A 25,935-nucleotide genomic window follows, 5' to 3' on the forward strand; every position below is an offset into this window, starting at 1 on the left:
CGATTATAAGCAAATTCAACATATGGCAAACATTCTTCCCAAGTTTTCAAGTTCCTACCCACAATAGCACGAAGCATAGTTCCTAAAGTCCTATTAACAACTTCAGTTTGGCCATCTGTTTGTGGATGACAAGTAGTAGAAAATAAAAGTTTAGTACCCAATTTCCCCCACAAAACACGCCAGAAATGACTAAGGAACTTAGAATCTCTATCAGAAACAATAGTCCTAGGTATACCATGCAAACGGACTACTTCCCTGAAAAACAAATCAGCTATGTTTGTTGCATCATCAGTTTTATGACATGGAATAAAATGTGCCATCTTGCTAAAGCGATCTACAACAACAAACACTGAATCTCTACCTCTTTTTGTCCTAGGTAAACCTATCACAAAATCCATAGATATATCAGTCCAAGGTTCAGTAGGTACAGGCAAAGGAGTATACAACCCATGTGGCAAGGACTTAGATTTAGCCTGTTTACATGCAAAGCATTGAGCACAAATTTTCTCTACATATTTTCGCATGTTAGGCCAATAAAAGTGTTCATTCAACATGTCTAAAGTATTTTGCACACCAAAATGTCCCATTAATCCTCCTGAATGTGATTCTCTAACAAGCAACTCACGCACTGAACAATTAGGTATGCATATTTGTTTCCCCCTAAAAAGAAACCCATCATGCAAATAAAACGTTTTAAATGCCCCATGTTCACATGCCTTAAATACATCTGAAAAATCAGTATCATTCTCATACATATCTTTCAAATGCTCAAATCCTAACAACTTAGAACTAAGCATGGAAGTCAATGCATAACGTCTAGATAATGCATCGGCAATCACATTCTCTTTACCTTGCTTGTATTTAATCACATAAGGAAAGATTTCGAGATATTCAACCCACTTACCATGCCGCTTGTTCAACTTCCCTTGTCCCTTCAAGTGTTTGAGAGACTGATGGTCGGTATGAATCACAAACTCATTAGGCAGCAAGTAGTGTTCCCAAACTTCAAGAGCCCTAATCAGTGCATAGAACTCTTTGTCATAGGTGGAATAGTTCAATTGTGCGCCACCTAACTTCTCACTAAAATATGCTATGGGTCGGCCTTCCTGCATAAGAACAGCACCAATACCAATCCCAGAAGCATCACATTCAATTTCAAAGGTTTTAGAAAAATCAGGTAACCTTAGAACAGGAGCGGTAGTAAGTTTTTCTTTCAATGTGTTAAATGCAAGTTCCTGTTCTTTACCCCACTTAAACCCAACAGCCTTTTTAATAATCTCATTTAGAGGTGCAGCAATAGTGCTGAAATCTCTAACAAACCTCCTATAGAAGCTTGCCAATCCATGAAAGGATCTCACCTCATTAGCATTCTTAGGTGTAGGCCATTCTTGGATAGCCTTAACCTTCCCAGATGCTCTATGCGTGATTTGCTTGTGCTTGAATCTCATTGCTGGGGTTTGATGGGGCATTTTGGAGTACATAAGACTTATGACACCTTATTTGAGCATTTTTATTGGCCCTCTATGCGCAAAGACGTTGAGAAAGTGTGTGCTTCTTGTATTGCATGTAGACAGGCCAAGTACAAGTCTATGCCTCATGGTCTTTATATGCCTTTACCTGTTCTTAGTTCACCTTGGATGGATATTTCTATAGACTTTGTGCTTGGCTTACCTAGGACTAGGCGTGGTAGAGATAGCATATTTGTTGTTGTTGACAGGTTTAGCAAGATGGCTCACTTCATTCCTTGCCATAAAACTGATGACGCCATCAATATAGCTGACTTGTTCTTCAGGGAAGTGGTTCGACTTCATGGAGTGCCAAGGACAATTGTGTCAGATAGAGATGCAAAGTACCTTTCGCACTTTTGGAAATTATTGAGGGGTAAGTTGGGTACTAAACTCTTATATTCTACTACTTGTCATCCACAAACAGATGGCCAAACAGAGGTGGTGAATAGAACTCTTGGTACCTTACTCAGAGCTATAGTGGGTAAGAATTTGAACACTTGGGAAGAATGCTTGCCTTTCATTGAGTTTGCATATAACCGCAGCATACATTCTTCTACGGGGTTTTCTCCATTTGAGCTTGTTTATGGTTTTAACCCACTAACTGTACTTGATCTTGTTCCTTTACCTTTACATGAGCTTACTAGCTTAGATGGTACAAAAAAGGCAGAATTGGTGAAGTCCTTGCATGAGAAGGCTAGGTCTAACATAGAGAAGAGGAACAAGGTGTATGCTATCAGGGCAAATAGGAGACGGATGAAAGTGGTGTTTGTTCCTGGTGATTGGGTTTGGGTGCACTTCCGAAAGGAACGATTTCCAAATCAGAGGAAGAATAAGCTGGATGCTCGTGGTGATGGTCCATTTCAAGTCTTAGAGCGAATCAATGACAATGCTTATAAAATAGACTTGCCAGGTGAGTATGGGGTTAGTGCTACCTTTAATGTGTCTGACTTGTCTCCTTTTGATCATGTTCCAGATTTGAGGACAAATCTTTTCGAGGAAGGAGGGAATGATACGAACCAGCAGGCACAATCACACGAGAATCAAGGAAGCAAGGATCCATTGGTGCTCCCTAGCGGACCAGTGACAAGGAGCAAAGCTAAGAAGCTTAAAGCAGCTATGAACTTACACATTCAAGACCAAGTAACACAAGAATTGACTGAGCTTGCCTTTAGCAAATGTCTCGTGAAGCTTGAAGACACACCTAAGCTACTCACCTTGCTTAAAGTGTGTAATGGAGATAGCGCTGTCTAATTTATTCAGCATTGATATGATGGGCTTGCTACATTTTTATGATTTAACACTTTTAATACTTATATGTTATTTTAGTATGTGATTGGGCTTGGGCCTTATGTGTTTAAGTCAGGCCCAAGAAGAGTGTCTTAGGGTTTTAATTGTTTTTCTCCTTACTATATAAGGATAAGAAACAATTGTAAGAGACAGCTTTGAAATCAAATTATCAGAATTATTTTCATGCCTTTGGCGTGTATTGCTTTGAGTGAGAGTGAGGATTTGCTTTCATCAATTGCACCAGGAATCTTGATTAACTTATCAACTATTTGTTGTGGCGTTTGTCAGATTCTCATCTAAATCCTTCAATCATTGGTGTTTCAGCTTCTCTAAGTGTGGGGTGCCATAGGAGGTGGGTTTATCAGATCTTTGGATTCCATATCTACTTGTGCGTGTGGGTTTGAGGCTTGTGCCATAGGGTTCCGCGTCACATTGTTTCTTCTCCTTCTAGTTCCATAGATGGTAGTCACTAGCTCACAATTTTCTACTTCGGTGATAAATGAAGGTGTTAAGGCCTGCCTGGGAGTTATAGGTGGTGTTGGGTTTGCAAGCATAGGCTATGTAAAGCCTCATTGTTGCATGATTTAGTTCATCCACATCATGGTTTATTGTATTTGTAGTGACATAGTCTGTAAATCATGGTTGGATAGTGGAGTTTGTGGAGTTCTATTTATCGGTGTGAGGTTGTTGATAGAAGGAATGGCAGGCATCATTAGGGTGGATAAATTTGAAAATAAGGTCAATGGAAATCCCTGAGGACTGTAGGTTTCTGGGATTTGGTTTTCGTTCCTAACAGAGGTTGGTGTATTGCTTTCTTGGTTAGCCATGTGGATCTCAATGGATTTTATTTGGAAATCCCAGTGACAGAATAATCTTCTTCATCCCTATAGACGACACCACTTGATATGTCTAAGATTCGAGGGGTGACAGGATGAGGATACCTGGATATTGGTTTGATTCAATAAGGAAATTAATGAACTGAGATTGGTTCAGTGAGGAATAAATGCTAGTAATAAATGAGTAATGGAACTGAGTCCTAAGTTGGAAAGTTAAGGCTCTTTGACATGTAAAGTGGTGGTTTTTGTAAGGTCGAAAGAAGAATCACGCCATTCGAGTTTCGCAGGGGTATATATATAGCCCTGGTCCTTCTAACAGCCTTTGTGACACATTCCATCAAACTGGACAAAAATGTCTTTTACAGGCTTTTTAAGTGGTTCATTAATGATGGGCAATTGGATAATAAATATGGAGCTGGCTAGCTCATACCATGTCTATCTCGCGCGCCAGATCTACCTAGTTAATCTCACATACATTTATGGCCTCGAGACGTGCCGAGAAGGCCAAATCTTTAGGAGGTCAGCACTCAACTCTAATTCTTTTAGGTCATGCTCGGCTTGCCCAGCTCATATCGTTATGGGACCGCTCGATTAAAGGCTGATAGGAGTATAAACACGTGTCTTAATTAGAAGGGTGATTATACTTCATATATTATCACCAATTATAAAAGCCTTCTTTCTCTTTATATAAAAAAGATATAGAGATGGAGTTATTATTACTGTTTATTTAATGAAAGTAGAGTAAAATAAAATAAAGTCCATAAAACTAAGCATTATAGAGAAAATTATAAAGAGATCATAATTGTGAGATTTTTATTGAATCACAACATAGTTTCAACATGAGTTATAACCATTAAGACTAGCACATATTATTCTTTCTTTAGGAAAGGAAGCCATTCTTCGTAATAAGATGATGTACAAACGGCGATAAATTCATTGAATTGAGTTGCATAAGAATTCCTTTATCTTCTTATTAAGATGATGTATAAACCACGATAAATTCATTGAATTGAGTTGCACAATAATTCCTTATGGAAATTTACCTATATCTATAAGAAAGACACATGATAATCATGTAAGCAATCCTTCAATTTGAGACAATAAATTATCTTTTATAGAAATTACTATATTTTGATGCGATTAAAAGTTGTTATAACCAATGGAATAATTACTAAATATAATTAATCTTTTATTTGAAATTAAAAATTTTATAATTTTATAATAATTCAATTTAATTCTAAGCCAGTAAATAGCCGATGATTTACGAGAATGCAGCCAGCCAGCCAGGATATTTTCTTGTTATCCTGCTTCAAATAAAATTATTAAGAAAAAAAAAAATCTCACTTGCTCCCCTTTCCATTAGTTTTTTTTCTCTTTCTTTTTCCGGAGCTTTTCCGTTAGTTGTTTAAAGATCCAAGAATACCCAACATGTGACTCATGGAAAGATAAAATTACATTAAGCCTATCAATGATACAACAGGAGTGGTTTTCTTGTGCATATTACAATCCAAGATAAATTAAACATCTACCAGAATTAGATCATTGAGATGCCAATTGCTGCCTGAATATTTTCATTCTCAGCTCTCGAGATCGATCCTCTTAATATTTTCCAAATCTTAACTATATGTACTCAATAGCTTCCTTATTCTGGCATGCATCTAATCTAGCAGTCGTCAGCCAATTCAACGAGTATCAAGAACATAAAGCCCAATTTCTTGCAGCAACTCTCAGCCATCAGCTCAGAGCTACATCATTAAGTATTCGACCATCATGTCCAGTTGTATAGGCTACGTTTCGCCCTGGTTCGCTCATGAAGGCTGTAGTAGGGACAAATCAGCACTACTTTGTGCAAGAACAATCACCATGGCTAATCCACACACAGCAAAGAGGAGGTACTAGCTGGTCAGCAGCTTTGCCTGAGTAGATAAAATAACAAACTAGGTGGTGAATATGGTAAATCTTTTCATAAGAGTAGAGTTTACCTTGCTTCACTAATTTATGACTGAGGTGACGTTGGTTCTAGCATGAAGTTTTTCTTTCCACACTTTCCAAGCACTCCTGACTTCATCCAATTGTGCATCTGGAATGCTAGTGTGCTCATCCAATTTTTCAACCCAGTCCTTCCAAGGGAAGCCACAAGGGTCCAGGAACTTTGACACTCGAGGCAGCATTCTATTACTATAGAAATCATTGACTACCTTCAGAATTTCTTCTGATTCAACCATTCTGAGCATCTCAGGTCGTGATCCTACTGCGGGTCTTTTTCTAAATAAAAAACTGTTGCTTCTCAAAACCAGAACTTCGGGAGGAGCAAGTGGTAGGACAATCCTTGAGAACTTTGCCAGTGACAATGTTAAAATATCCCTGGGGAGTAACTTGCGCTTTACAGCCACAGCAGTCCCAACCATTTTGCGGATCTGATGAAGCAGGTTATGATGCATGTCATATAATTAGCGAACAGCCATAATATGGGCGTAAAAATTTCTAGCATGGACTAACCCATCACTAAATCTGAATTTGACAAGTTGTAGCTAGATGAACAGTCTTAGAGAGAGAAAGAGTTGGCATATAGTTCTGAATCTTAAACTTAGTTATAGGAATGGTGTAAATAAATAATGAACATGAGTGAGAGGAACACTGCTATAATCACCAAGTACTAGAAACAACTACAACTATATAATCATGCGACCTATACACTTCAACTTTGCAGCAATGATTCAAATTCCAAAAAAACAGAAATCAGACGTGCTGCAAATTGAACATCAATCCCAAAAGGCATCATGAAATAATTTCTGGCAATACTTGTTCAGAATACTAAAGTTTAGTGTCAATTCCCTTTTTTCTTCTACGCTTAAATTCAGAATGTCAGTCAAGTGAAATCACAAAACATGAATGATGCTAAATTAACACACATTAACTTGAAGGATTACTGCAAAAGCATCAGTTTAACAGGATACAGCCATTTGCATACAGCCAGAGGCTGCTTTCATGGTGTGGTTTTATAGAGCCCACAATTCTCATTAAAGAGTAACCTTCATGGAAAAGGAAGACTATGTAATCATATCAAAAGTATTCTGATAGAAGTAGGCCAAATGGGCTGAACTGTAACATGGGCCAAGACCAACAACCATTGAGTTTATCATAGAAAGAAATGGAAAGGAAAAGGAGCAAAGGAGATGGGAATATAGGAGCTGGAAGAGTCCAGAATGTACAGCTGTAGTAAATGACAAAGCTGGAGGTTGGGCCCTTGAAGGAGATTCCCTAGTACCAATCATGAGGCAATATTCCTTTTATGTGTCAGCAGTATGTTATATAATAAGTTAGGAGCGATGTTGATGTAAGCACAACCAACAACACTGATGAGCTAGCATTGCCTCAAGGAACAATTACAAGGTTGAGATCCAAGAGGTTGAAGGAAGCACTTCAAGGATTCATAAAGGAATATGTTGAAGCTTTGCAAGTTCATTTTGAAGTTGAAGAACAATCTGGCCATTCCAAGTCAATTAGGCCGAACGTGTTCTTATTGACAGTTCAAACTTTGTATTTATAGTGGGGTAGTTATTTAATAGTGGGTAGTTATTTAGCAGTTGGTAGTTAACCAGCAGTGGGTAATTAACCAGTAGTGGGTAATTAACCAGTAGTGGGTAGTTAACCAGTAGTGGGTAGTTAACCAGTAGTGGGTAGTTATCCAGTAGTGGATAGTGGCATAGATCATGGGTCCATGCATAGTAGTGGAAAGTGGCAAAGATCATAGGTCTTTATTTAGGTTATATAAAGCATCTCTTTTTCCATATTGTAGACAGATTATCAATTATTCAATACAATTGCTTTATGCGATTCTTCTTTGAGAGCTTAAGAGAGATCTTGGTTCTTGACATTGCATCACGAATAAGGTTTGATATTAACTTGTATGTTTCTTATTCTTGCTGCTTTTAAAATCAATCAGTTATGAGTGTTCTTAATTGCATGTTAATTAAGGGTGCTTTAGATTGGGGAGTTGTTTTCTGAACTAAGTTCTTTTTACTAGGGTATGTGTCGTTTCAGTCTCTAATAGGCTAGGGTTCCACGTCAATTGGTATCAGAGCTAGGTTTAGTAATAATTTCTTAACTATCCTTTGTGTCTTTTCTTCAATTTTTCATGATCTTTCCGTTTGGGATACCTATCAGAGTCGAATACATTGTTTAGTTGCTGTTCAAATCGTATTTTGCCCTAAATTCTTGTTTAGGCAAAATTACTATCTTCAGTGGTTTGGTTTGGGCTTTCTGCCCTAATTCGTATGCTCCTATTCTAACACTCTTAGAATAGTATTTCCAGTGTTTTACTTTAGTCCATATAAAAAAAAATACCAAAAAAAAGAAAAAAAAAAGAAAAAGAATTTCTACAATTTGGGTCAATTGTTCAAACTTCATTTTGATATTGATACCTACTGGTACAAATCATATTTCATATATCTTGAACATATTTCAGGGTTTGGGATTCGAAATACATGTTTGGGTAGGTTTAAGGCAAATTTGGGTAGTATTTTCACAAAAATAGTTTTACTTAATACTTGCTGTTTTAAGTGTCTTTTTTGTTTGCTTGCTTTGAATTGTTTTTGTTGAGTCAATATTAAGATCAGTTAACCTAGGATTGCATGCTTAGGGATAACTTCGTGTTAAGTACATCCGTCTTGTTAATTTTTTATTCTTAGTTTGTCAATTTGGTGTCTTTCTGTTTGTTGGTTCCTTACACTTAGTTTGACAAATTGCACATTGTTGAACATCTAATTACACTTAGTACACGAAATTTCACTTTTGTACGCTAAATCAATCCGTTTGTTCATTTTGGTCAGTTTGCATCTAGTGTTGTTTCCTATCTTTTCTTGTTAGGTCTTTCCTTGCTTTCCTTATTATTTGAATCATACAAGCTTGGCTTATTGAGTCTTTATTCTGAAGTGCACTTTTGAGATACCAAGTGAGTGCTTGAAAGTTAAACACGTGAGTTGAGAGAATTGTGAATTTTTCTATAATGTCTGGGCATAATACTGGTGATACTTCTGACCCTACGTTTGATCTTAAAGATATGTATAAAGCTTTCATGGATAGCTTTCAGAAGCTAAATTTGAGAATGGATAACCTTGAGGACAACCTTAGATCTTCAAAGGGCAAGTCCAATCAGGGGGATGATGATACACACGATCCATCCTATGAAGAGGAAAATGTAGCACAATCAGCCCCTTTCCGAGCCAAAAGGTTCAATGATCGTGTACCCTATGTAGATAACAATATGAACTCCATAAAGAGGAAGATTCCAAGCTTCAATGGTAAGGCTGATGTTGATGTCTATTTAGAGTGGGAGCATAAAGTGGAAATGGTTTTTAACTGTCAAAGCTATTCCGACGATAAGAAGATTTGAGGACGAATCCTTTTCAAGAGGGAGGGGATGATGTAAGCACAACCAACAACACTGATGAGCTAGCATTGCCTCAAGGAACAATTACAAGGTTGAGATCCAAGAGGTTGAAGGAAGCACTTCAAGGATTCATAAAGGAATATGTTGAAGCTTTGCAAGTTCATTTTGAAGTTGAAGAACAATCTGGCCATTCCAAGTCAATTAGGCCGAACGTGTTCTTATTGACAGTTCAAACTTTGTATTTATAGTGGGTAGTTATTTAATAGTGGGTAGTTATTTAGTAGTAGGTAGTTATTTAGCAGTTGGTAGTTAACCAGTAGTGGGTAGTTAACCAGTAGTGGGTAGTTAACCAGTAGTGGATAGTTAACCAGTAGTGGGTAGTTATCCAGTAGTGGATAGTGGCATAAATCATGGGTCCATGCATAGTAGTGGGAAGTGACAAAGATCATGGATCTTTATTTAGGTTATATAAAACATCTCTTTTTCCATATTGTAGACAGATTATCAATTATTCAATACAATTGCTTTATGCGATTCTTCTTTGAGAGCTTAAGAGAGATCTTGGTTCTTGACATTGCATTACGAATAAGGTTTAATACTAACTTGTATGTTTCTTATTCTTGCTGCTTTTAAAATCAATCAGTTATAAGTGTTTTTAATTGCATGTTAATTAAGGGTGCTTTAGATTGGGGAGTTGTTTTCTGAATTAAGTTCTTTTTACTAGGGTATGTGTCGTTTCAGTCTCTAATAGGCTGGGGTTCCGCGTCAGATGTGTAGGGTATGCTTGTTTTCCTTATCTTATATTCAGCTTTGAATGCTGGGCTAGCCATTGCTAAACAGAAGTTCTTTCTCCTGGGACCTTAGTTTCACTCTGGAATTGAGCAGAAGGGTATTTGTAAGCTAAGAAATTCTGAGTATTGAATATACAGCCCAATATTTCCCTCTCATCCACCTCTATTCCTTTACTCTGTGTTCCTAACTCTACCATTATTGGTCCGACCTGCCCTTCCTTGTCTCTCCATGCCTAAAACTCGCATGGAATGAGGAGTTAATAACCGCTTAGCTCAGGTAGAGAGGAGCATCAACACTGTTGAGGAAGTTCTAGCTGCCATGAAGCTTGAACAGCAACAACGGTTGGCATCCTTTCAGGTTGAACAGGATCACCGCTTCACGAAGCTAGAGCAATTACTGACTTCCTTCGCTCATGGTACAGCACCGTCAGATGAGGCTGAAGCATCCACTCATTTGTTCCTGCTCCTATTATTATTGACAATTCTTCCATGGCGATAAAGAAAGTGGAGCTTGCAAATTTTGATGGGGTTGATCCAATCGGGTGGCTCGCTAGGGCTGAGCAATACTTCACTATTAATAATACTAAGGATGATATGAAGGTCCAGCTTGCTTTAGTCTGCATGGAGGGCCATGCACTGCATTGGATTAGGTGGCTATGACAAAGGAGTCCATCAATCTCTTGGCAACAACTTACCCAAGAACTTCTGCAAAGATATAGTGGAGATAAGCGAACCAATCCCTTTGAAATGTTGGCCACCTCATGACAAGAACAGTACGTTGATGAGGTATATCAATTCATTTGTTACTCTTGCATCACAGGTGGAAGGGTTAACGAACCAGCAATATTTGGGTTATTTCCAGAGTGGATTGGGCAATGAAATTTGGGTTCATTCACATGAAGCAGTTGATTTGGTGCGAATCATGTCTATTGCCTGCGAAATTGAGATGGAGACTCAGTTTTTGTTATCCCACAAAATTAATCAACCAACAGAAAACAGTGGCCTTCATTGGAACTCTGGATGTCTATTAAAGCAGACCCCATCACCACCATTAAAAACCCTAACCCATTTGCCTCAACAGCAACCCACACTTATAAGCCAAACTACACTGAACTGCCAGCACCTAGACAGGATAGACACACAAGTACATCCCTAAAACCTCTCCCGACCACCGCTTCTTCTTCCAACAGATCTCAATCTGTTCACAACCGAAACAGTGGCTCTCGCCAATATACCCATCAAGAATTCCTTGACTTGTGAGCCAAAGGACTGTGTTCCAAGTGTAAACAGCCATTCCATCCAATGCATGACAGCCCTAATAAATCCTTTAGAGCAATTAGAGCGGGTGATGATGAAGAATCTGTAGCAAAGGGCAATTCAGATATGTTGTTATTGAATCAATTCCTCTTGACCTGTTTTAGGTAAATGAAGCACATTTTTCAAATATAGAGTTGCCTTTCTACTCTGTTGGCATCATCTCTTTTCCTAAGACGATGAAACTAGTGGGGCAGCTTCTCCATCACTCTATTACCATCATGATTGATAGTGGTGCCAGTCATAACTTCATATTTGAGACTGTCGTTGCCCATTGCAGCTATCTGTTAAAGCTACGCCAGTTTTTGGGGGTTACATTGGGTGATGGTCATTGGGTTTCTACTTTTGGGGTTTGTCAACAACTTCTTCTCAGTTTGGGTAATGTTGATATCACAGCTAATTGCTTTGTCTTTCCTTTGGAAGGGTGGATACAATCTTGGGTATGGCCTGGTTGACTACATCGGCTGATATGCAGATTAATTGGGCTAAATGAAGATGGCATTCCAAGTAAAGGGACAATCAGTCACTCTATTAGGACTAACATCGTGTACCAGTGAGGTAATCTCAATATCTAAGTTATCTAAAATAACGAATATTGATTATTCTTCAGTATTGTGAGAAGTTTCTGCATTATCTCCTACTCCGAACCTTGATGGTGACATAACAGTGAACCAATAATAGCAATTGTCATCCTTGTTGCAACCATATCCCGAATTGTTTGATAAATTAACTACCTTGCCTCCAAATCATGCCACTGATCATGTCATTCATGGTTTCAAATCGCGACCAAATCGCGGTCGCGGTCGCAAGTAACGAAAACAGGCCTGTAACGGTTATAACGTAACAGTAACGGCCTGTCACGGTGCAAATTTTTTAGAAAATTTGTAAAGTCCATGAAATTAAAATATATTGAAAGATATAATGAAAATTAAGTTATACAACTTATAAACAAGTACAAATATATTAAATAAACATAAAATACATAAATTTTAAATATTATATGTAGTAACTTACCTCAATTACCACCAGAATAAGCGTCTAGCAGGTTCTTGAGTAGATCCACCACCTTCATCTTGTGATTGAGAGTTTTGATCTTGATGATATTGATAGTATTGTGATGGATCAAAGCTGAAGAATGAACCCATACTAAATTGATCACTAGGATTGGACTGAGTTTGAGTGTGGGAGAATGATTGCTCTGACAAAGATAAATCAGAATACGATGGAGGAGGCTGATCCATGGATTTGAGTATTCCCATTGAAAATTTCCTCTATATCCATAATCACTAGTAGAGGTTGCTTCCATTGAAGATTCACTTGTACTATAAGTCCCAAATCCATAATTATCTGCATCCATAAAACACTTTCCATGTGCAACACCTTTTCCCTTATCACTGCTACCACCAGAACCACGAGATCTGTGATATGTATGTTGCAAAGTTGGAGCTGGAGCTGGAGATGGACTATGCCTCTGATATGAAGAGGGATCATCATGTGATTGTAATGAACTAGTAGCTCCACAACCTTCACCTCTTCCACCCTGACCACTACCACCATCATCATCATCACTGGAACTAGATAGTATAAAAGAATCTTCAGGTTCAGCATCACCACTGCCTCCAATATTATGTCCACGAGTTGGAGCATTAACTTGTTGTGATTGTGATGGAGCGGGCTCATCCTCCTCTAGCCAAGGATTTTCTTTACCATCAAGCACAGGATTTTCCCTTTCCTCCAACCAAGGATTTAGTGGATCATCTTCCTCGAAAATGTAATCCAAATTAATTGGATTATAACTCTTTTCTAGCTCATGCTGACTCTTTCTGCTCAAATTCCTCAACTTCAGCCGCATATTGTAGTGAACAAAAACAAGTGTGCAATTTTTGATACCGTAATCTGTTTCTCGTCTTTGTATGTATAAGTGAAAAAGTGCTCCAATTTCTTTCACAATTAGATGCAGAAGTGATTTGACTCAACACTCTTACTACAATTCTTTGTAGTTCAGGAGCACTTTCACCATAATGTATCCACCATTCAGCTGCATTAAAACATATAATAATTTTAATAATATAGGTTATTTTCTCAAATATTTGATTTTATATTTTAGAACACTAAAAATATAACATAATGTGTAAATCTTATATTTTTACCTTTTTGTGCTAAGGCAGACTCAAAACTCTCCATTTTATGCTTATAAAGTTGTGTCTACACCAATAAAAAAAATTATTTTGTTTTATTATACTACTAAAATTATTTATTAAAATTATTCAAGTTAGGTATATATTATATACTTACTTGGTTCAATGCATGGCCTTGATTTACCAAATCACTCTCTAGCCTTTAAATAACATTTTTAAGGCCCGCCATAATTTCACTATCATTTCTAATATCGTGTGGACCATACTGATATTGAGGATTCAAAAAATATCCTGCAAATCATAAAAATATTATTAAAATTATAAATATAGAAATTATTAAAGTATTGAGTATTAAGTATTAAGTTTATGTGCTTCTTACCAGCCGCATGCAAATTATGATGTAATTGAAAATTTCAATGAGTTTTCCAGTAGTCTATATAACTTCTAGAATTTTGCTTAATGGCCAATTTTGCTCGTTCCATTGCTTCATATATAAATTACATTGTTAGTTTTTCGTCACCATCCACTAATTTCAACACTTTAAGCAATAGCTCTTGGATTTTCATAATTTGCTCGCTTTATCCCAAAAATTTCTTCCCTCTTTATCTAAGCTAAAAACAATTTTCTTAGCTTCATAAGCTGGTCCACTGGTAGCCTGGCCATATTTACTTCCTACCCATTGCTCGGATTCAAACATATTTCTTTACCCTGTTCTATATCGAAGAAGACTCTCCAATGCAATAAAATTAGTTGCAAATCTAGTAATCCCGAGGCGAATTATATCTCGACCATCAGTAAATTTCTTCATGTAATTTACCACCCAATTATGATTGTAAATAAATTGGGTGATAACTTTTCCTTGCTCAATGACGGTCTTTATATTCTTCCTCTTTCCAAAATCTTCTAAAATTAAAACAATGCAATGTGCACTGCATGTGTCCAATACAAATTTGGAAACTTCTCCATCAACTTTTTGCCACCAGATTTAATAGCAGCTTCATTATCAGTCACCACTTGGACAATTTTGCTTGGGCCAATTTCTTCAACCACCTCCTTCATGATCTTGAAGTAATATTCTCCATCTTTTCGTTCAACATTACTTGCATCTATGGATTTATAGAACAGTGTTCCACGAGGAGAGTAGACTAGAAAATTAATTATACTCATTCTGGTAGGTACGCTCTATCCATCACACATAATGGTAACTCCTCTTTCATTCCACATGCCCTCAAATGAAGCAATATATTTCTTCATTTCTTTGTATTTATTTTTCAAATATACTTCAGAGATCTCATATGCTGAAGGTGGTGGTGATACATTAGGTCCCACTTCAGCGGCCGTTCTGAGTAATGGCTTTGTATATGGTGACTCAACTACACTAAAAGGTAATATGTTGTGGATAACAAAATTACCAAAGGCTTTAAACAACTTTTCTTTCTGCGACTTAAGCCATTTGGTTTTAATCTTTGTTTGTTTCAGACTTCTGTTCTTTTCTATTTCAATTTCAACTGTTGCTAATCTAGAAGCAAGTGTTGATGTTTGCTCGACAAATCTTGATGCTTCTCTACCTCTTTCACGAACGGTCGCTGAACGACTAATTCCCGAGTGAGGAGGAGCTTGATGGCTACTCCCACCACTTTCATAATGAGAAGCTCTCCTTCTATAAGCATCTTCATCAAACTGCCGCATGCTTTCGCGTCTCGCAATTACTAGTTCAATATCTTCTTTGTCTGAATCTGAACCCTCAACTTCTGTCATCTTCATGATTTCATCTTCCAACTCCCTTGCCCTCTTTGCTTTATCCCTTTTTGCAGCTTCAAAACCCCTCAACATATTTCCCATGTCTTTTTTTACTTGCGCATAAACTTTTTGACAACCAGCAACTTGCCCTAGTATATTTGCCAAATGCTGCTTCAAGCGAGTTATCCTCCCAATTTTTTTTTTTACCGCAAAAATTACAGGTCATTTCTCCTTTTTTTTCCCATAGGAATGGCAAAATTCCATCCCATATCTTGACTTGGTTTATTAGATCCCCCTCTCGGCATTTTCAAATTATCAAATAATATACTGTAAAATAAAAAATATATTATCAAATTAATGTGCAACTTAACTTAAATTCAAATTAATGTGTAAACAAAAAATATATTATAATAAAGTAACTTATATGTTGTAACTTGTAAGTTATAACTTATAAAGTTCATGAAATTAAAAGGTATAATTAAAATTAAATTATATAACTTAATAATAAGTACAAATATATCAAATAAACATAAAATTTATAAATTTTAAACATTATATATAGTAACTTACCTCAATGGAGGCTGGAAATAAGTATGGATTATGGAAGAAAAAAACTATGGAAGAAGAAGAACTGAAATGGAGGAGAAGTGCTGCTACTGCCTGCTGAAGGCTGGAGGAAATGGAGAAGAAGTGCTGCCTGCTGGGAGACTCAAAGTGTTGGATGGAAGAGAGACTAAAGTAAAGACTAAATAATAAAAGGAAGAAGTAGAAAAGGTAGAGAAAACATTTTTGCAATTTGCATTTTCAGTTTTTCACGTGAAGCACAGGCTGGAGCTGCTGGACAAACTCTGCAAGATTCCTGGAGCTGCTGGCTGGACAAAATAATGCAAGATTCTTGATGATTTGATATAAAGGAAAGTAACGGCCGTTACGGCCGTTATCGTTACATAACGGCCGGTAACAGCCGTTACCATTGCGTAACGGCAACATTTTTTTCTTGCCGTTATTTAACGGCCGTAACGGCCACGGCAGCCATTGTTACCTGTAAATAACGGTCGTTACGTTACGTAACGGCCGTTATTTGAAACCATGATGTCATTACATTAGCTGAACCCCAACAGTGAATGTGAAATCGTATCGCTATGGTCACTTTCAGAAAGATGAAATTGAGAAGTTGGTGGGCAAAATGTTAGCTGTGGGAACAATTCGTCCTAGTTTAAGTCTATTTTTAAGCCCTGTTTTGTTAGTAAGGAAGAAAGACGGAAGTTGACAATTTTGTGTTGACTATAGGGCACTCAATCGAGCCACGATCCCTTATAAATACTCAATTTCAATTATTGCTAAAATGCTAGAAGAGCTACATGGAATTCGATATTTTTCAAAGTTGTATCTAAAATCGAACTATCACCAAATCAGAGTGAAGCAATCAAATATCCCAAAGACAACTTCTCACAGACATTCCGATTACTATAAATTTCTTGCCATGCTGTTTGGTTTGTCTAATTCTCCAGCAACATTTCAGGCCACCATAAATGATTTATTTAGACCTTATCTCTGAAGATTTATTCTGGTATTCTTCAATGATATACTGGTCTATAGCAACACATGTCTGATCATTTGTAACACTTGCAAATTGTTCTAAAGCTACTATTTGATCATAAATTACGGATCAACAAAAAAAGCACCTTCAGCAGAGTGATGGTAGAATATTTAGGCCCATACCATTTCACACCAAGGTGTTTTCATGGATCCCACAAAGATATTGAGTGTCCTCAATTGGCCAATTCCCAAATCGATAAAAGTAGTACAGGGTTTCTAAGTTTGACGGACTACTATTGCAGATTCATTAGGATATGATAGATAGCTCAAAATTTAACTCAATTGCTGAAAAAAGAATATCAATGTCATATTAAATGGAAAGAAACAGCCCAAATTGCCTTCTCCAAACTCAAGCAAGCGTTAGTTACGGCACCAGTTTTGGCCACCCTAGATTTCACTAAAACATTCATAGTGGAGTGTGAGGCATCTGTATTGGACTAGCCGCAGTTCTTATGCAATAGTGACAACCGATTGCTTATTTTAGCAAAGCCTTGTCAGTTAAAAATCTGACAAGGTCAACATATGAATGAGAAATGATGGCCTTAGTGTTGCAGTAAGGCATTGGAGACCATATTTGATAGGCAGAAAGTTTTTTGTGCATACAGATAAAAAAAATTCAAGACACCTCTTGGAACAACAAATTAACACTCGCGCAACAAAATTGGATTGCTAAGTTATTGGGATATGATTTTTAGATTATATACAAGCCTAGAAGAATAAAATCTACAACTAATGCTTTATCCAATAAAGCAGAAGAGGGGGAGTTGTATATTTTAAGTTGTTCTCAATGAGTGGATTGGAATACTATTGCAGTGGAGATAGAAGCCAAGTCACACCTACACGAGATAATTCAGAAATTAAAGGCTCATCCAAACAGTACGACCAGACCACTTATTTCACAAAGATCGAATTGTCGTACCGGCAACATCTACCTGTATTCCAAAATTACTGGAAGAATTTCACTCCACACCTATGGATGGCCACTCTAGGGCTTTTAGAACCTATAAACATTTATATGCCAACATCTATTGGTCGAGGATGATGAAGAAAGTGAAGGAATTTGTCTCAAAATCACACCAAAAGAATAAATAATAAGTTTCTTCACCTGGTGTCTCCTACAACCTCCACCAATTCCTACCAGGATATGGGAGGACATTTCTTGAAATTTCATTACGAGATTGTCTCATTCTCATAGAGCTAATGCTATTTTGGTAGTAGTTGACAGTTTATCAAAGTATTGCCATTCCATCTCTCTAAAGCACCCTTCGGCTAAAATAGTGGTTGAGAAATTCATCAAGGAGATTGTCTAGCTTTATGGTATGCCTAAAACAATTGTCAACAATTGAGATTCTATTTTTTTGAGTAATTTATGGTCTAAGCTTTTCCAACTTCAAGGTACAAAATTGAAAATGAATACAACTTACCACTGGAGACCGATGGGCAAACTGAAGTTTTGAATAGGGGACTGGAAACCTACCTTTGATGCTTCACTTAGGAACAACCAAAACAGTAAAATAAATGGGTTTGTTGCGCAAAATTTGGTACAATTCTAATTACCATTCAGCAGCTAATATGACTCCATTTGAGGTTGTGTATAGTCGTCCCCCACCAACGATGCATCAATTTTTGCCAGGAAAAAACAAAGCAAAAGCAGTGACTCAGGATGAATTATTATGACAGTTATCTTATAATTTGGTAAGGGCACAACAAAGGATGATTCAGGCTACAAATAAGCATCGAAGGGAAATCACCCTTGATGTGGGGGATTCTGTTTTCCTCAAAATCATACCATACCAATAAGTCTCATTGAAAGGAGTCATTCATACAAAGTTAGCAGCTCGTTATTATGGTGCCTTCAAGATAATTCAGAGGATTGGTAAGGTTGCTTACCGCCTCCAATTACCTGCAGAGTCCAAAGTTCACCCTATACTTCACGTGTCTCAACTCAAGAAAAAAGTGGGACAACACCCAGTAATCAAAAAATTGTCCAAGGAGCTGGAAGGTAATGCAAAGACAAAGATAGTAGAGTCAGAGGAGATACTTCAGAACAAGTTAGAACAAAAAGATGGATCCCCTTGCCATTAATTATTGATTAAATAGAACGGCTGCCCGATAGAAGAAGCATCATGGATGGACTATGTGGATTTTATCAATTAATTTCCATTCTTCAGCTTTGAGGACAAGGTTGCTTTTCAGGAAGGAAGCAGTGATAGAAGTAGGCCAAATGGGCTGAACTCTAAAATGAGCCAAGACCAACAACCATTGAGAGATTATTATAGAAAGAAATGGAAAGGAAAAGGAGCAAACGAGCTGGGAATGTGGGAGCTGGAAGAGTCCAGAATGTACAGCTGTAGTAAATGACAAAGCTGGAGGTTGGGCCATTGAAGGAGATTCCCTAGTACCAGTCATGAGGCAATATTCCTTTTATGAGTCAGCAGTATGTTATATAAATAAGTTTGAAGCAATGTGTATGGTATGCTGGTTTTCCTTATCTTATATTCAGCTTTGAATGCTTGGCTAGCCATTGCTAGATAGGAGTTCTTTCTCCTGGGACCTTAGTTTCACTGTGGAATTGAACAGAAGGGTATTCATAAGCTAAGAAATTCTGAGTATTGAATATACAGCCCAGTATTTTCCTCTCATCCACCTCTATTCCTTTACTCTGTGTTCCTAACTCTAGTATATTCCCACTCACAAAATCCTTACAACTGATACTTTGAAAAGAAACCATGCCTGACATGTCACTCAGGATCACAAAGTATGCAGATCTTCTGTAGTGCGTCCATTAGTGTCTGCTTCAATTAGAAAATCAATTAATATGCAACTGAAATTGAAAAGGAAGACATTGATCCCAATAGTAAATAGTCAACTGAGACATGTTTAAATGGAAAAATATTAAATGTGTTTACCTGATGTAACATGAATGACTCTCCCCATATAGAAATTTCAACAAAATCAAATCTCCCTGATTTCTCCAGCTTTCCACATGAACAGCGAAAGATCTTTCTGAAATGGGAAGCACCTATTCTATCTGTCTCATCAGGTTCATGTAGCCATCTGGCATGGATAAATGCATTTGACTGTTGGTCCTTCAGCACACTCCCATTCTGATCATGGAAGCTGGATTCCTTAGAATTTTGAGTTGTTTCCATGCAGTCCAATTTAATCATTCGATCAATGCCATAATTTTCTTCTCGATCACTTTCTTCAATTTCAGAGGCTGATCTCTCACCAAATGATCTTGCTTTCCTTGAAACACGGCCAATTTTAGGAGCACGCCTGTACTTGGACCGTATTGTATAATTATGAAAGGGATGCTCCCCCTACAAAGAACATTCACAACTACAACTTAACAGGCATAATTCATATAGATAAATCTCGATTATGGCCTTGTTCTATGACCCATATAAGTAAAGCATAATATAAGGCAGATAGAAGCCCCTTTGATATGGCTCAAAAAAGGGATATAAATCTCCTGACAAAGCCATTCCACACCAATGATTAACATTTTGTCAGCCGTACATCAGAAATTGTATTACTGTCCGATAGGAAAATCAGTTGAGATATAAATCCTATATCAAAATCAAATGAAAAAAATGTCCTCACTAGAAAGAAACTCGATTTGAAGCCAGCAAGTATTAACTAAAAAATCTATGTTACCAAAAGAACAAGAAGGGAAAATTAAAATAGCTACAAGGGAAAGAAATGAAAAACAAAGAAAATGACTCCAAACCTCAAAGGTATTTAATATATCATTGAAGTCTGATAAGTGATTATCAATTTCAGCAGTGGTAAAGTGACGTTTGATCCCAATAATTTCAGCAGGAAGGAGGTAGGAATATTTCCGTAGGTCACACTCTCTTCTAGGATCAAAGCTCCTAAAACATGTGCCAAAGATCAAAAGAAAATAAAACGTAAAACAGCATGAACAATCTGTGCAGACCTCCGAACATACTTGTCATCATAATTAACTATTATAAATAAAAAAATGTTGTTCAAAATTATTTTCAAAAACCATACAGAATGGGACAAGTCATCAAAGCAATCTTGTTGCAACAATTCCCTTATGTAGAATATTTTTCATGGTTATAGGCATGGTGCAAATGTGTTGAAGCTTTGGATGTGTTATCCAAACAGAAAGCTACTCACACATAGCTATTTTTTTTACTTCATATTCTGGTATCAAATGCACTAATTTGATTTAGGCAATAGGCAGTACTTAAAAAGACGCCTAAAGAAGAGGATTCAATCCCAAATTCTTTATTTGCACAATTTTACAAGGTCACACTCAGATAAGTAAATGGAGAATGCATACTTATAAACTTCAAATCAAAATTTAAAAGCTTCTTTCTGGACAGAATATACAAAATTGATTGTGCTTATGCCACTGAGGAAAAAAAGAATTTAATCAAAGAGTCTTACTTCTGTGAGGGCAAAATGCTGAAAATTCTGATAGTATCAGGGAGATAATTATTAACATGTTCTGCAAGGGCAATGCCGTAAGGGTCTTCGTTCCATGCATTTTCAGGTATCTCCATCTTCATTGTTATCATTGTTGCCAATGAGTGAACCTAATATGATTTACCCATAATATCAAATTAAATAAGTACATCATTCCCAACTCATTTGCCTTAAAATTGCATATTTGTGACAATGTAATTGAATCAAAACATTGTAATTGTAGAAAGATAATATTTGTTGTTGTTTCACAATAAAGATTACAACCTATTTATACATGAGAGACAATATCTAAACAGGAAGGAAAATCAAGCCTATGATTATACAATCCCTAAGATTAAGTAACTAACCAATCTATCAATATTTACTTCTTATATTAACATATTTACTTCCTATAACTTATAACACTTCCCCTCAAGTTGGAGCATAAATGTTAATCATGCCCAACTTGTTACATATATAATCAACTCGAGTTCTATTTAGAGTTTTAGTGAATATATCTCCTAATTGTTCTCCGTTTGGATATGTCCTGTTGATATTATCTTTTGTTGGACCTTTTCACGAACAAAATGACAATCAATCTCGATGTGTTTAGTCCTCTCGTGAAATACTGGATTAGAGGCAATGTGAATAGCTGCTTAATTATCACACCACAACTTAGCAGGCACTGAATTTGTGAACCCAACTTCTTCTAATAGTTGACATACCCACAAGACTTCACAAACAGCTTGTGCCATGGCTCAATATTCAGATTCAGCACTAGAACAGGAGACCACATTTTGCTTCTTACTTTTCCATGAGACCAAGTTACCTCCCACAAAAACACAATACCCAGTAGTTGACGTCAGCATCCCACTAGGCAATAGTAGGAGAGGACATAAACTGACTTACCACACTCACTGAATATGCAATATCAGGACGAGTCACCGTCAAATAATTCAGCTTGCCAACTAATCTTCTATACCTTTCAGGATCTGCAAATGGCTCACTGTCTTCTATGGTAAGTTGAAGGTTAGGGGTCATTAGGGCATACAAGGCTTAGCACCCAATTTTCCTATTTCTGCTAACAAATCAAGAAAATATTTTCTTTGAGACAAGAAGATGCCTTTCTTACACCGCATAACTTCGATTCCCAAGAAATATTTCAATAAACCCAAATCCTTTGTATGAAACTGTGTTTTAATAAATTATTTTAGGGATGTGATGTCAACAATGTCACTTCCTGTGATAACGATATCATCCACATATACTACAAGCAGAATTAATCCACTCTCAGAATTTCTATAAAATACTGAGTGATCACATTTACTCATCTTCATTCCAAACTGTTGGACCACTTCATTAAACCTGCCAAACCATGCCCGAGAACTCTGTTTTCAAGCCATAAAAGGATTTTTGAAGTCTACAAACCTTGCCTGACTCCCCCTTGAGCAACAAAACCAGTTGGTTGCTCAATATAAACCTCCTCCTGAAAATCACCATGAAGAAAAGCATTTTTAATATCCAATTGATGCAAAGGCCAATCATGTATAGCTGCCAAGGAAATAAACAATCGAACAGATACGAGCTTGGCAACTGGAGAAAATATATCAGAATAGTCAACTCTATAAGTTTGTGCATAACCTTTGGCCACTAAACGGACCTTGAGGCGAGCAAGAGATCCATCAGGATTTACTTTCACGGCAAACACCCATTTGCACCCAATAGCCCGCTTTCCTGGGGACAAGGACATCAACTCCCAAGTACCATTATTGTCAAGGGCCATCATTTCTTCTTCCACTGCAGCATGCCAACTAGGATGGGACAAAGCCTCAATAACAGTTTTGGGAACTGAAATAGAATCTAAAGCAGTGGGAAAACAATGAGAAGAAGAGAATAATTGATCATAAGAGACACAAGCTGAAATAGGATAAGTGCAAGTACGTTTACCTTTGCGAAGAGCAATTGACAAATCCAAATCAGACAGTGAAGGATCAGTGGGAGCAGGATCTGTCAACGAAGAAGCAGGTAGTGGAGCGGAGTCAGAGTCCTCTAAGTGTCTGGAATACACATGAAAGATGGGAGGGCGACATGGCACATGAGCGAAAGGTATAGGAGTAGTCTAAGGAGGCAGAGAGCGAACAGTGTATAATAAGAGGTCATCTTCCTCCCCTTGAGTATTATAAACAGAAGATGGCGGAAAAAATGGAGTGGACTCAAAGAATGTTACATCCACAAACACAAGATACCGATTCAGATTAGGAGAAAAACAACGATACCCTTTCGGACGTCGAGAGTAGCCAAGGAAGACACATTTGAGTGATTTGGGATCCAATTTAGTAACCTGTGGACGAACATCACGAACAAAACAAGTACATCCAAAGATACGTGGCTCAATAGGAAACAAAGATTTAGTGGGAAACAAAATATTATAAGGAATATCACCATGAAGGATGGAGGAAGGCATGCGATTGATCAAAAAACAAGCCGTGGATATAGCATAAGCCCAAAAACATTTAGGTACTTTCATTTGGAATAAGAGGGCTCTGGCTACTTCAAGAAGATATCGATTTTTTCTTTTGGCAACTCCATTTTGTGAAGGAGTGTCAACACAAGAGGACTGATGAAGAATCCCTTTTTGTAACAAATAAGATTGAAATTCCCCAAAGAGATACTCTTTAGCATTATCACTTTGCAATATACGAATGGGAATATTGAATTGGGTTTGGATTTCAGCATGAAACGCACAAAAGATAGAAAATAATTCTGAACGACTCTTCATTAAAAATAACCAAGTAGTACAAGAGAAGTCATCAACAAAAGTAACAAAGTACTTAAAGCCAGATTTAGACACAGTAGAACAAGGACCCCAAACATCTTAATGTACTAACTCAAAGAGGGACAAAGCCCGTTTATAGACTCGAGACATTGAAGGTAAACGATGATGTTTGGCAAATTGACAAGACTCACAATCTAAAATAGACAAAGAATGAAACTGTGGATATAACCTCTTCAAAGTCGAGAGAGAAGGATGCCCCAAACGACAATGAACATCAAAAGGTGTTAAACACATGGAACATGCAAGAGATCTAGGTAGTTGCTGACCCAAGACGTAGAGACCCTCTGACTCACGCCCTCTACCAATATCTACTTCGTCGAAAGATCCTGAAAAAATACAATGATCAAGAAAGAATGAGACACAACAATTCAATGCACGAGTGAGTTAACTAATAGAAAGCAAATTAAATGAGAACTTAGAGAGACATAACACAGAGAATACAAAAAGAGAAGGGGATAAGTTGACATGACCAGAACCCACGACAAAAGATTTAGTACCATCAGCAAGAGTAACATAAGAAGGCGATGCATGAGACTCGAGATTGGACAAAATGGTAGAATTACCTCACATATGATCGGTAGCACCAGAATCAATAACCCATTTGGAGGACGAAGATACAAGACATGCAGTAGAGTTACCTGACTCGGCAATTGCAGCAATTGCAGTGATAGAGGAATTAGAGGATTTCAGAGATGCCTGGTATCGAATGAATTGTGCATACTCATCTGCAGATATTAAAATTCCCTGATCTGAAGGGGTCTCAACTACCATATGCGCCATTTTGTGTGCGCCGATTCTTATTCTGTAGAACAGTATCCGTGAACAGTACTGATGAACGATGAACTGTGTCAGTATCAATGAACAGTACTTGTGAACAGTATACCGTGAACAGTACCAATGAAGTACCGAAAAAAAACACCTCCACCCAACACCCGAACAGCAAACAAACCTCAGATCTGACAAGGAGACGGTGTGGCAATTCTAGCGACGGTGAGATCCAAATGTTACCCTTTATATAAAGGGTAACCCAAATGAACAAAGCCCAAATGAACGGAGCGAAAAAAAAAAAAAGATCTCTACGAGAAAGGTTCTGATACCATGTAGAAAGATAATATTTATTGTTGTTTCACAATAAAGATTACAACCTATTTACATATGAGATACAAAGAAAAATCAAACCTATGATTATAGAATCCCTAACTAACCCATCTATCAATAAACTATATCAGTAATCAAATAGTTGACATTTCATCACATTCAATTACCTCCTACCAAACATGAAGATATATGAATCAGTATAAAAGGAAGAAAATTAAATAAACGTGATTCACATATAAAAAAGAATATAACTCACTCCTTTATCAGTACGGCTACTTCTAGCCCAGGCAACTTTTTGCAGATGTCCATAATTACTATCAAGAATTCCACCAGCCTTAAATATGGCATGCTCCAATTCTTCTTCAATAGCTACAATCCAAATTGAAAGCAATAAAATTTTAGCAAGACCCAGAATAATCCTTACTTAATCCATTAAATTCAACTATTGAGCTATTCATCAACTGAATTAGCAATTCGTTTTACACTACCATTCAACATAAATGCTTCTAAGACATGAACTATCTACTTCCATGTCCATTATACTTACTCGACAGTGAATGTTCATCTTGTTGCTTTTGAAGACCTGACATGAAAAGGATAGATTCAACAAAAAACACCATAAAAAAGGAAGAAAAAAAGAGTTGCACCATGGTGTTACATAGTTTGAAATGGGTATTAGAATATACCTCTGTAGTCAGTGCCCACATAACCAACCCGCAGAACGACCTTTTTCTTGCGAAAGGGTTGCCATTTCTGGGACTGGTTTAAGGCATGAGAAGTTGATGGTGGAGATGGAAGCGAACAACCACAAGAAAAGCATAATAATCTCAGTTTCAATGGAAATAATGGCATTAGCAGAGACTTAAAAGTGGGTTGTAATGGGTTTTTGACAAGCCATGAAGAGAGCGGAAATCGCAGAGAGGAGATTGCCATTTTTGCCAGAGACTGAAAACAGA

General features: G+C 37.2%; 1 protein-coding gene across 10 annotated transcripts; it reads right to left on the reverse strand.

Annotated features, from left to right (window-relative positions):
* Positions 1-5,062: 5,062 nt before the first annotated feature.
* Positions 5,063-25,935, reverse strand: LOC110606498 (putative tRNA pseudouridine synthase). Of its 10 annotated transcripts, XR_006349338.1 has the most exons (11): positions 25,666-25,935; positions 25,527-25,562; positions 25,236-25,348; positions 21,028-21,176; positions 20,339-20,483; positions 19,515-19,928; positions 13,646-15,333; positions 13,424-13,557; positions 13,279-13,333; positions 12,143-13,166; positions 9,666-11,982 (listed from the first exon to the last, which is right to left on the reverse strand). XR_006349338.1 is itself a non-coding variant. In XM_021745328.2 (8 exons), the coding sequence occupies exons 1-7, from the start codon at positions 25,910-25,912 to the stop codon at positions 5,623-5,625; spliced, it is 1,530 nt and encodes a 509-aa protein (XP_021601020.1). In that variant the 5' UTR covers positions 25,913-25,935; the 3' UTR covers positions 5,063-5,470; positions 5,614-5,622. The 10 variants fall into 10 exon arrangements, 5 of the variants coding, with proteins under 5 accessions (XP_021601020.1, XP_021601019.1, XP_021601018.1 ...); XR_002486521.2 differs by lacking the exons at positions 9,666-11,982; positions 13,646-15,333 and adding an exon at positions 5,911-6,048; XR_006349337.1 differs by lacking the exon at positions 13,646-15,333.

This window comes from Manihot esculenta, chromosome 18 (assembly GCF_001659605.2).
Source record: "Manihot esculenta cultivar AM560-2 chromosome 18, M.esculenta_v8, whole genome shotgun sequence".
NCBI classification, from domain to species: Eukaryota; Viridiplantae; Streptophyta; class Magnoliopsida; order Malpighiales; family Euphorbiaceae; genus Manihot; species Manihot esculenta.

Coding starts and splice junctions, on each gene's coding strand:
- LOC110606498 (XM_021745328.2), bottom strand. CDS start 25,912: ATGGCAATCTCCTCTCTGCGATTTCCGCTCTCTTCATGGCTTGTCAAA. Junction 25,563..25,665: donor TGTGGGCACTGACTACAGAG/GTATATTCTAAT, acceptor TTTTCATGTCAG/GTCTTCAAAAGCAACAAGAT. Junction 20,484..21,027: donor AGCATTTTGCCCTCACAGAA/GTAAGACTCTTT, acceptor CACATGTTTTAG/GAGCTTTGATCCTAGAAGAG.